The sequence below is a fragment of the Capra hircus genome, chromosome 14, assembly GCF_001704415.2.
Source record: "Capra hircus breed San Clemente chromosome 14, ASM170441v1, whole genome shotgun sequence".
NCBI classification, from domain to species: domain Eukaryota; kingdom Metazoa; phylum Chordata; class Mammalia; order Artiodactyla; family Bovidae; genus Capra; species Capra hircus.
The window spans coordinates 55012302-55024624 of record NC_030821.1 but is presented as its reverse complement, the minus strand read 5'-3'; the positions used below and the strand labels follow the sequence as shown (position 1 = coordinate 55024624).

The 12323-nt window shown below is 42.3% G+C and overlaps 1 protein-coding gene across 4 annotated transcripts in view; it reads right to left on the bottom strand.

The window, feature by feature from the left end:
• Nucleotides 1-12323, bottom strand: part of ASPH (aspartate beta-hydroxylase) — a 190054-nt gene that overhangs the window by 84580 nt on the left and 93151 nt on the right. For 3 of the 4 annotated variants that reach the window (XM_018058472.1, XM_018058470.1, XM_018058473.1), the window contains exon 15: nucleotides 7541-7582. The exons of the other annotated variant lie outside the window; for it this stretch is intronic. In XM_018058472.1, the coding sequence (XP_017913961.1) occupies nucleotides 7541-7582 (42 nt within the window). The remainder of the gene's footprint in view (nucleotides 1-7540; nucleotides 7583-12323) is intronic. 4 annotated transcript variants of the gene reach the window in all.

Genomic DNA, 12323 nt, shown 5'->3' with positions numbered 1-12323 from the left:
GAGTTGCAACAGCATCTCTCTTCTGAGTCTCTAGCTTGCCTGCCTTCCCTGCAGATTTCAGATCCGGTGCCTCTACAATGTCATGAGCCAGTTCCTTAAAATACATCTCTGTGTCTGTTTCTCCCTCTACACACACACACACACACACACACAATTGGTTCTCACCCTTGACTAACACTAGGGTGGGGGAGGTCATGGTTCCCACTCTTCAGTCGTTTTGTCTAAAAATTCAGGGGGAAACTCAAAATATGTGCTAAAAATCTGAAACACAGGTTTTCTTGGGAAAACAGCAGTACATCTTCTGGTCTGGGGTAGGCGATGGGGGTGTAATTAGGGAAGGCTTTCTGGCAGAGCTCATCTCTAAGCTCAGTTCTAAGGAACAGGAGTTTGTAGTTGTGCAGTAGGGAGGCAAGGAAGAGCATTTGGAACAGAGGAAAGCCATAAACAGGAGCTGGATTTTGAGATGCATTATGTGCTGTCCTGAGGAGTCTAGTTTTTAATCCTTGGGTGATGTTCTCTATTTTTGCTCAAATATGTTACATACAGTTGTAAAACCCCAGGAAAACTTTGCAGAGATAAATATATTTTAAAACAAGAAAACGTCTTCATTAGACTTTATTGCCCTTGTTGGTTCTCTCTCTACTTTTCCCTGTGATCATCAAAAACTCAGAAGTATAGATATGAAGTACTGGTTGCATCAAGTTGATTTATCAGCAATAATATAGCCATCTCAGGCTTTTCTCTAAGTTGCATTAAAAAAACATCATTTGTTAGTGTAAATGTGACTTGTTTTCTAGTGCCATCTGCTGTTTTGTTGGGGCCCTGATTATTATTCTTTAAAACAATACAAATAGTACCCAGGAAATTTTTAAATGCATTCTTAAAGATGTTCACAAAATACAGCTTAGCATATCCTTGATTGTAATGAATAATATAATGGGGTATTAAATGCTGGTTTAAATCAAAGGAAAATTTCAGGAAAAGACCTTGATCCAAATGCAATTTTACCTAACATACACATACACACACAGACATACATACACAAGCAAGCAAATATTCCACTTTCGAAGGCACGAGTATTCTGTTGTTCCTCAAATTTCTTCAAAGGCCCACCAAACCTCAACTAGTAACTGACATTTGATATGTATTAAACTTCCGGATGTTCAAGCTGGTTTTAGAAAAGGCAGAGGAACCAGAGATCAAATTGCCAACATCTGCTGGATCATCAAAAAAGCAAGAGAGTTCCAGAAAGACATCTATTTCTACTTTATTGACTATGCCAAAGCCTTTGACTATGTGGATCACAAGAAACTGTGGAAAATTCTGAAAAATATGGGAATACCAGAACACCTGACCTGCCTCTTGAGAAATCTGTATGCAAGTCAGGAAGCAACAGTTAGAACTGGACATGGAACAACAGACTGGTTCCAAATAGGAGAAGGAGTATGTCAAGGCTGTATATTGTCACCCTGCTTACTTACCTTCTATGCAGAGTACACCATGAGAAACACTGGGCTGGAAGAAGCACAAGCTGGAATCAAGATTGCCGGGAGAAATATCAATAACCTCAGATATGCAGATGACACCATCCTTGTGGCAGAAAGTGAAGAGGAACTAAAAAGCCTCTTGATGAAAGTGAAAGAGGAGAGTGAAAAAGCTGGCTTAAAGCTCAACATTCAGAAAATTGAGATCATGGCATCTGGTCCATCACTTCATGGGAAATAGATGGGGAAATAGTGGAAACAGTGTCAGACATTATTTTCTTGGGCTCCAAAATCACTGCAGATGGTGATTGCAGCCATGAAATTAAAAGATGCTTCCTCCTTGGATGGAAAGTTATGATCAACTTGGATAGCATATTGAAAAGCAGAGATATTATTTTGCCAACAAAGGTCCCTCTAGTCAAGGCTATGGTTTTTCCAGTGGTCTTGTATGGATGTGAGAGTTGGACTGTGAAGAAAGCTGAGCGCCAAAGAATTGATGCTTTTGAACTGTGGTGTTGGAGAAGACTCTTGAGAGTCCCCAAGGAGATCCAACCAGTCCATCCTAAAGGAGATCAGGTTCTGGGTGTTCATTGGAAGGACTGATGCTGAAGCTGAAACTCCAGTACTTTGGCCACCTCATGCGAAGAGTTGACTCATTGGAAAAGACCCTGATGCTGGGAGGAATTGGGGGCAGGAGGAAAAGGGGATGACAGAGGATGAGATGGCTGGATGGCATCATTGACTCGATGGACATGAGCTTGAGTGTACTCCGGGAGTTGGTGATGGACAGGGAGGCCTGGCGTGCTGTGATTCATGGGGTTGCAAAGAGTCGGATACGACTGAGCAACTGAACTGAACTGAACTGAAATCAGCAACATGTTGCAGACTTTTTCATTCAATGAATTTGTTAACGCATAGTTTTTCAAGAAGCTTTGAGTCATTTTTGATTCCTCTCTTTCTCTTATGCCTCATATCCTAACCATCAGCAAATCCTACAGACCTTACATGAAATATAGGCAGAATCTAAGCAGCACACACCATGTCTACCCACATCCTAATCACGCCTCCCTGAGGGACTATGAATATACTTTTCCACCCCTGGAACTCACCTCTCCCAGATGGCTGCATAGCTCATGCCCTTGCATCTTACATCTCCAAGTGTCACTGTCTAAGAGGCCCATCAACAGAGCAACACTCCTGACCACTGTCATTCTTTGTATCTTTTTCTGTTTTATATTCTTTTTCATACTTATTTTATTTTTTTGAAAATGACAAATCTCTCCCCCCAACACACATATACTAAAATATGTTGTAAGTACTGTGAGAACTGGGACTTTGTTTTTATTAAATGTTTTAGCCCCAGTGCCTAAAACAGGGCCTAGCACATAGCAGGTACTCAAAATGTACTGAATAAATGAATGAATAAAAATAATTGTTTGAATTGGACATTTCATCAGGCATTTTTACACTGTATTACCTTTCAGCTCACAGTCCTATTCTGTGGGTGTGGAATATGGAATGTGTGGGAAAAGATGACATCCAGTGGGGAAAAACTGATACAGCAATTTTAGGTTAAACAAGATATAAATAATCTCATTCAATATAAGAATCTGGTATCTCCAAAGGGGGCCTGTTTTAGAATTAGCCCTAGCCCAAACTTATGACTCTATCAAAATAAACTAAACATGGTTCTCTAAAAGAAAAGAATCAGGTGACTACTAATTGTAAGTAAAAGTAACATCTCCCCCCTCTCATCTGTAGATCTCTGATAAAGAACTTGAGGGTGATAACTCAATAGAAACTTAGCCTAATAATTCATCCTGAGACAAATTTACAATTATTGTTTTTTAAAAAATCTCCATTTCTATTATTGTGACATTAAAAGCTGGCTATTAAAACATTCCACTTTTTCACTGTGTATCCCAGAAATGGAATATCTCCCCCTCCCTCTGCCATACCGGTTAACAGCATCGTATGGGCTTCCTGGTGGCTCAGATGGTAAAGAATTTGCCTGCAATGCAGGAGACACAGGAGACCAGGGTTCGATCCCTGGGTTGGGAAGATCCCCTGGAGAAGGGAATAGCAACCCACTCCAGTATTCTCGCCTACAGAATTTCACAGAGAGTAGCCTGGTGGGCTATAGTCCATGGCATCACAAATAGTCGGGCACGACTGAGCGGCTAACGTTTCTGCTTTTTCTCATGAATGTGGGTAAATAAAAAAAAAGAAAGATGGAATTTCCAAACCTGACAATTTGCTCAAACAGGATTTTCAGTGAACTTGGGGTAACATTGACTCGTTACATCTCTTAATCTTAAGATTCTCCCTGTATGTCACAATCAATAAAAGACTTCAATTGCCAACGTCCCTCAGTTGGTGTGGATGTGAAGCCAGCATGACATGATGGAGAGTGGAAGAGCCGATCAGGTGAAGTCGTTGCAGATTCTCTCCACAAGCTCTATGAAGAAACAGCCAGGGAGCCCAGCTCCCATACCAGTGGAAAGCTGCCTACGGGCTCAGAATCCCAGGAGGAGAAAGCTGTGCAGAGGGTACTAGAGGGAAGTTCAGTGCAGAAGGAAGGAAACGGAGCCCTGAAGAGTGAGAAACGCTAGGCACAGGAGCAGGGCTTGCACCTGTTCATATCTGCAGTAAGCCACACCCAGCACTCACCCTTCCATCTCTACCTTTGTCAGAAAGTGCCAGGGTGCACCTCCTGGAAGCAAACCAGTCAGTGTGTGAACTGGAAAGTCTCTGACCTGCACAGACACCTGCATGGGCTGGGTGTGGAGGCCCACTGCATGAACAAAGGCTGCCTGACTCTGCCACAGTCTGGCCCCTGACTTCCCCTCCAACTGCACAGCACACGCTCTGGCTTTGTTCGTGGGCTCCAGTTTCTCAGGCCCTTCCCTCCCGCCTCAGGACCTTTGCAGACTGTTTGCTATTCAGAGTGCTCTTAGCCACAGTTGCCTTGAACACATCACTAACCTCAGAGGCCTTCTGAGAGTGAGAACCCGATGTGCGAGGCCAGTAAACCATCACAAACGACTTTGGTTTTACTCTGAGAAAGATGTGAAGATGACGGAGGCATTTGAGCAACAGGCTACCACTTAGGTTTTAAAAGGGTCACCGTGGACTTCCCTGGTGGTCCAATGGTTAAGAATCCACCTGCTAACGCAGGTACAGGGGTTCGATCCCTGCTCTGGGAAGATTCCACATGCCTCAGAGCAGCTAAACCTACACGCCACAACTACTGAACCCAAGCCCTAGAGCCTATGTTCTGAACAAGAAGAGCCACTGCAGGAAGAAGCCCACGTACCACAGCTGGAGAGTAGCCTCTGCTCATCGCAACTACAGAAAGCCCAGGAACAGCAGCAAAGACCCAGTGCAGGCAAAAATAAATGAACAAAAAACAGAGTAAATAAAATTCTTAAAGTTTAAGGGCTTCCCAGGTGGCACCAGTGGTAAAGAACCCTCTAGCCAGTGCAGGAGACATAAGAGATGTGGCTTCCATGCCTGGGTCAGGAAGATCCCCGGGAGAAGGGAATGGCAACTCACTGCAGTATTCTTGACTGAAGAATCCCATGGACAGGGGAACTTGGCAGGCTACAGTCTATAAGGTCGCAAAGAGTTGGACACGACTGAAGTGACTTAGCATGCAAAGAAAGTTTTAAAGGATCACCGTGGCTACTGAATTGAGAAAGAGGATACAGACAAAGGAAGGTCAGTTAGGAGGTAAGTGGAGTAATCAGGCAAGAGAAGGTGGTGGAGAGAGAAGGTGGCAGGAAGAAGCTCAGAAGAGAGGGTGCACAGGGTTTGCTGATGGAATGACAGGGAGGCAGGAGAGAGAGATTTGTAGGAGCAGTGTGTTTTCAGGGGAAGGTCAGGAGTTCCATTTTACACTTATTAAGTTTGATGCAATTATTAGATATCCATCAAGGGCATCAAGTAGCCATCAGGTCTCCATCAGGTAGACAGTTGGACATACTTGTAGAGAGTTCAGGTAGAGACCTGGGCTGCAGTTAAAGCAGTTGCCTTTGGCATAAAGAGATTTAAAGCCTCGAGATCAGATGGGATCATCAAGGGAGTGTGTGTAGATGGAGAAATGCTCTGAGAACTGATTTCCCTTCAACGTGGGATGGTCAGGGAAACAGGGGTAACTGCCTAAAGAGGCTGGGCAATAGCAAACAGTGGAGAGAGTAAGCCATGGACATAGTGGAAGATTGGGAGGCAAGGCAGTATGGAGAGCTTGTGTGGATAGAAGCCCAGTCATCTACACAGAAGAGGCAGCCAACAGTTTGCAACATGGAGGAGAAAACTGCAGAATTCAGACATTATTTAGAAGTGCGTAGGGGGAAAGAACCCAAATGTCCATTGACAGATAAACGGATAAAGAAGATGCGGTGCATATATACAATTGAGTACTATCCAGCCTTTTTCACAGGACTCTGAATTGTTAGAGAAAGACATGCAAATATTTACATCTGCAAAGAAATGTAAAAGTGAAAAAAGAACGTTTGAATAATCTTTGTACTCCTCACTCTATGTTTAGCAACCTTTGTGAACGCTGAATTAAAATGCCACTGGTTTCTTAAATTTATTGTTGAAAATGTTATCAAATAGCATTTGATATCACTCATATGTGGAATTTAAAATATGACACAAACGAGCCTATCTATGGAACAGAAACAGACTCACGGCCACAGAGAACAGACTTGCGGTTGCCAAGGGGAAGTGGGTTGGGGGAGGGATGGAGTGAGACGCTGTGGTTAGTAGATGTAAGTTTTTATAAATAGAATGGATAAACAATAAGGTACTAACTGTGTAGCACAAAGAACTATATTCAATAACCTATGATACACCATAATGGAAAAGAATATTTTTTAAAAAAGCAATGCGTATATATGTATAATTGCATCACTTTGCTGTGCAGCAGAAATGAACACATTGTAAATAAACTATATTTTAATTTAAAATTTAGATCTGTATATTACTTTAATAAAAAATTAAAAACAACCAATCAGGAAAAAAATGCATGAGCTAAATAAATGCCTGCTGCTGCTGCTAAGTCGCTTCAGTCGTGTCTGACTCTGTGTGACCCCACTGACAGCAGCCCACCAGGCTCCCCCATCCCTGGGATTCTCCAGGCAAAATAAATGCCTAAGGGCTATGAAACGATGGCCAAAAGCCAGAAACTTCATATAGTCAAGTACTGTTTACCTACTGAGTAAGCAAGATCTTGGCTTTTCTGTGAACTGTACCTTTTAAATGTAAACATTGCTTTTATCACTAGGAGTTAAAGCCATTCCTGAAACTCCAATTATGTTTAATCATTGATGACTTTATCATTCAAATGATACTAAAAATATAACTGCTACTCTGTGACCATCCATGTTTATAAATTTAACTTAAAAAAAATAGCTCCTCACTCTATGTTTAGCAACCTTTGTGAACTTTGAATTAAAATTCTACTGGTTCCTTAAATTTATTAGAATGCCTCTGTAATAAGCTCTTGGAAGGCAGAGATGATATCTTCTTTATAGATGTAAATATTTGCATGACTTTCTTTCAAACAGTTCAAAGTCCCATGTAAAAAGAATATGTTCGAATAATCTTTGTACTTAGAACAGCTGTCAACAAAGGTGACAGTAATAATTAACATTTCCTTTGTGCTTTCCCTGTGCTAGACACTGCTTTAAGCACTTTACATGTATTTTCACTTAATTACTATTGTGGAAACAACAGTCTCATGGTTTCTGGAAGCTGGTACTGTTCTTATTATTCCCATATCATAGAAGAGGAAACTGAAGCACAGAGGTTGGTTAATTCTCAAGATGTATATAGAGTGAACAGCAAATAGCATTAGATGCTAATGTCTTTCCAGAGCTTTAGCTCTTAATGTTTATGTAGAATATTAATGTCTGTTGATAAAACCACTGAAATAATAAACACACTGGCAATTTATTTTGACTAGTGTAGAAAATAAGATCACATTATTCACGGATAGTATAACTTCTCCTTATGTGTATTTGAAAGGCTGTTGATTTTAACAATCTCACCTTTTCCTTTTTTTCCTGGCTCATCTGCTTTCTTATTTGTTTCTGAAAGGTAAAGACAAAACAAATAAACATTGTGAGAGTCACAATTCAAAATCTCGAATTATAGGACTATCTTTAAATGAGTTCAAATATGAGTTCAATTCATAATATTTCTAGGATTAAGAGATATACACTATTATATATAAAATAGATAAACAACAAGGACCTACTATATAGCACAGGGATCTATATTCAGTATCTTGTAATAATGTACAAAAGAAAAGAATTATATATATATATGACTGAGTATATATATATGACTGTATCACTTTGTGATATATATGAATATATACATCACTGAAACTAACACAATATTATAAATTAATTATACTTCAATTTAAAAAATTCTGGGCTAACAATTCAATTTTCCTAAATCCTAAATTCTTTACACATGTAATTTATTATAAAATATTAAGAATTTGAATTACTTATAAAAATCACCAAGCAGTAAGCAGGTTTTGGGTGCCAGGCTGAGTGCTCCTGGTCTACATAAGGGGTGATGGGGGCTATCTCCACCAATAATAAGTGCCTCTGTGGGTACAAACTGAGTCCAGAGAAGATTCACTCAAAGCTGATTCAATAGCTTTATTGTCTCTTAAAGCCATGCACTGCTTTATAACAGGGACTGTGTGCTTTAAAGGATTGTAGCATGCCATTCTATGAGAACACTAACCTGACTCCTCAAGGACTTCCTACATCCATAAGTGACCCACGGGGTGCCCACACTGAGCCCAGGTATGACATAGCACAGTTAGAGGTAGACCAGTCAATTTCAGTCCCAGTAGGTATTTACCTAGTCTTTGAGAATTTCTAGATACACATGTGTACGGTTGAGTTGCAGTGAGGATGGGGCAGAGTTTGGTAGTCTGATTAAAAATCATCAGATTCCATCCTTTCCCCAGAGTAGACGCGAGAGAGTGTAAGTGCTGTGCAGGTTGGGTTCAGGGGTGCAGGCAACATCATCCAGTTCCTTAATCCCCAGTTTCCCACATTCATTCATATAAAACATTTCAGTTTTTGGAGGCAAGAAGTAAATCTGAGGCTCCTGATGCAAGGAGAGGACTTTTTATCAGTCACATGTTTCTCTTTTGAGACCCCAAGGGGAAAGGAAGCAAACCAACTCAAAGTGTGCCAGGCTTGGTGCCAAGCACAAGACACATCTTTTGTCTCCTAACATCCTCTGCAGATGGGGAAAGAAATGGCAACCCACTCCAGTATCCTTGCCCAGGAAATCCCATGGACAGAGGAGCCTGGCGGGCTACACTCTGTGGGGTCACAAAAGAATCAGATAGGACTGAGCAACTAAACAACAACCCTCTGCAGTAGTTCTAAGCTCCTTCTTCATGCAGAGGAGGAGGTTGAAGCTTGACAAGGTAGAGGGTCTAAGTCATCAAAGTCAGTGGTGTATTTGACTCCAAAATAGACATTCCTTTCCCCATGCCAGTCTCTAATTTTGCTGAAAGGGAAAAAGCGCAGGTCTTGACTTTTGCAAAGGGAGGGTTTTAAAAAGTTGGCTGGAAAACTTCCCTGGCGATCCAGTGGTTAAGACTTCACCTTCCAGTGCACGAAGTGCAGGTTTGATCCCTAGTGGGCAAGCTAAGATCCCACATGCCTCGCAGCCAAAAAACCATAAAATGCATTAAACAGAATCAATACTGCAACAAATTCAATAAAGGCTTTTAAAAAATGGTCCACATCAAAAAAATCTTAAAAAAAAAAAAATGTTGGCTGCCACACACTTCCTGGTCAGTGCTTCAGGAAGCACAAGGATATAAAATAGACTTCCTAATCTCTGTTGAACATTCTAGAATTTCTGACCTTATTAACTGTACCCTTGTCATAAAGGGCTTCCCTGGTGGCTCAGTAAAGAATAGGCCTTCAATGCAGGAAACCAGGGTTCTATCCCTGGGTCTGGAAGATCCCCTGGGGAAGGAAATGGCAACCCACTCCAGTATTCTTGCCCAGGAAATCCCATTGACAGAGGAGCCTGATGGGCTACAGCCTATAGGGTTGAAAGAGTCAGACACGACTTAGTGACAAAACCACCACCATCATAAGGTTAGGCAGTGTGTCATTTACTAGGATGCACTCTTGAGTTTGAGTAAACTCCGGGAGATAGCGAAAGACAGGGAAGCTTGACATGCTGCAGTCCATGGGGTTGCAGGGTCAGACGTGACTGAATAACTCTTGTAGGTATCAGGGGTACAGGATAGAAGAGAAGTATCAAAAATCTCAGTTTCCAAGGATATCTCTTTCTGTGGCACCAGCCACGCGTACAGGAAGGCTGGGAGTGTCCACCCCTCCAATAATCTGTTACCTGGCATATGGCTAGTGTAATTTAGACAAATCAAGCATAAAATGCAAGTTTCTCAGCTGACTACAGAAAACTAGTGGGTGCTGGTCACGAAGATTTTAGAGCCGTCCACAAATCTTCCCGCCCCCAGGGAAACCAAGGAATGAAGAGTGGATTGAAGTGGTCATCTTTTTTTAGTTTTTTTTTTGACGTGGACCATTTTTAAAGTCTTTATTGAAATTGTTACAATATTGCTTTTGTTTTGTTTGGCTTTTTGGCTAAGAAGCATGTGGGACCTCAGCGCCCTGACCAGATATTGAACCTGCACCCCTTCATCGGAAGGCAAAGTCTTAACCACTGGACCACTGGGGAAGTTCTGAACTGATCACCATTTAAAAAGGTGTGGGAGGCCCCTGGCCAGGTGTGTGCCCTGGAACCAGGGTCATCTTTTTTCCTCCTGTCTGCAGTTACCTAGGATGAAGAGGCTGAATTAAGAAGGCCTAGCCCAGATGTTCCAACCCCGGGGCAAAAGCCCTAGGTTCTGTCCCTTTCTAATCCCACTGCTTCAGCAAGTTGAGATCTGAGACAGGAGCTTGGGTGTGGGAAAATACACAGTGTAGGGGATTTTCACCTCCGGGGTTTTCAGTGCTTAAATTTAACTTAGGTAAAGTTCTCAAAGAGCTTCAGCTTACCTCACTAGCATTCTGCATAATATAATAGAGTGGAAAGTGGAAGTGCGCTCAGTCGTGTCCGACTCTGTGACCCCGTGGACTGTAGCCTACCAGGCTCCTCTGTCCATGGGATTTTCCAGGCAACAGTACTGGAGTGGTTTGCCATTTCCTTCTCCAGGGGATCTTCCCGACCCAGGGATCGAACCCAAGTCTCCCTCAAGAGTATGACTTTGCTATTCGTTAGTCTTTGTACCTGGGGCTTCCCAGGGAAAATTCAAATGGTCCTCAACATGCCAAAAAGGAAAATGATTGATAACACTTAACTAGATGCCAGGCGTTGTTCTCAACACTTAATGAGGATTATCCCATTTAACTCTGAAAGGTAGTTTTAATTCCATAGATAAGAAAAATGGCTTAGAGAGGCTACGGAATATTGCCAAGAGCTGCAGAACAATTCAGAATTGTCCAGAAGGCCACACTCTACATTACTACACTTTGCATATTCCAGTAGTGGGTGGTCCATACTCTAGGCTTAGTCCAACCCAGAAAATGACAGAAGTACAAGCTTACCAGCAACTCAGATTTAAGTCTTAACACACACCCCCCCAAAGAAACATAAACTACACATTTTCTAATGGTGCTAACTCTTTCAACAGTATTTTATTAAAGAAAACCTTACTAAACAGAACAGGATCTTCATCTTTTAAAAACTGTCATACAACCATTAAGAAAAAATCATTTTTGTATATTCAATTATTTTGAACCCTATCATTCCAGCTACTGTGCTAATTTGCCTACTGGCCAATTCTTGTGGGCAAAGCTAGTCTCCATCCAGGTCTGCGTGTCCTGAGCTCCTAGTCACACTGGCATCTACTCTCCCTGCTCCAAGACCCAGCCGTGGGGCTCTGCCTCTCCCTGACCAGGTCCTGTCTAAGTCACAAGGGCCCTGTCCCCTCTGTCCACTAGCACTTTCCCAGTCAGATCCTACCACGATATCACCTGGATCCTTACTCCTCCGTTACCTGACAGCCCTCTCTGCTCCTATCACGACATCACCTGGATCCTTACTCCTCCACTACCTGACAGCCCTCTCTGCTCCTACCACGACATCACCTGGATCCTTACTCCTCCGTTACCTGACTGCCCTCTCTGCTTGCTCTTGGTTGCCCTCTAATTGTTTCCACCTTCCACTAGGTGCCCACCTGTACGCTCTAGACTCTAGGCTGCGAATGACCTTGACTGGCAGGCATTGCAGCCTCTCTGACCCTCAGTCTCTTCATCTGCAAGCACAGTAATAACACCCAGGTGCCTGGAGCCCCGACTCCCTAACTTAGCACTTATCATCGCCAGTGCAGCAAAATGGGCCTGCTTAACCTTAAAGGTTTTTTCTGTTTCTTCTGAGTGCCTTGGAGGAAAAAACAACACTTTCCAGAATCCCAGAAGCTTCGTCCCTTTGTGTCTCATTCTCCTTTACTGCCCAAGAATGAGGATCAGAAGAGAATCTTCGCTACCCTTCTAGTCACTCAAACTCCTCGGTTCTCTCAAACAGGCTGAAAGCTAATCCTCACCAAGTGATAGTCGTGGAGGACCAGAGTGTGCAGGTGAATGAGTGACCTCGCAGGGACTGATCAGAACTTCTAGGTGCTGGACAGAAGCCTACACAGCATGATGCAGGGACTATTTCATCTGAATTCTGCCCCTCAAATTGTAGCATGATACAAAATAAACATTACCTACTAGAAATAGGTAAAGAAAGTTTCAGGTTGAATGTACTCCTTTG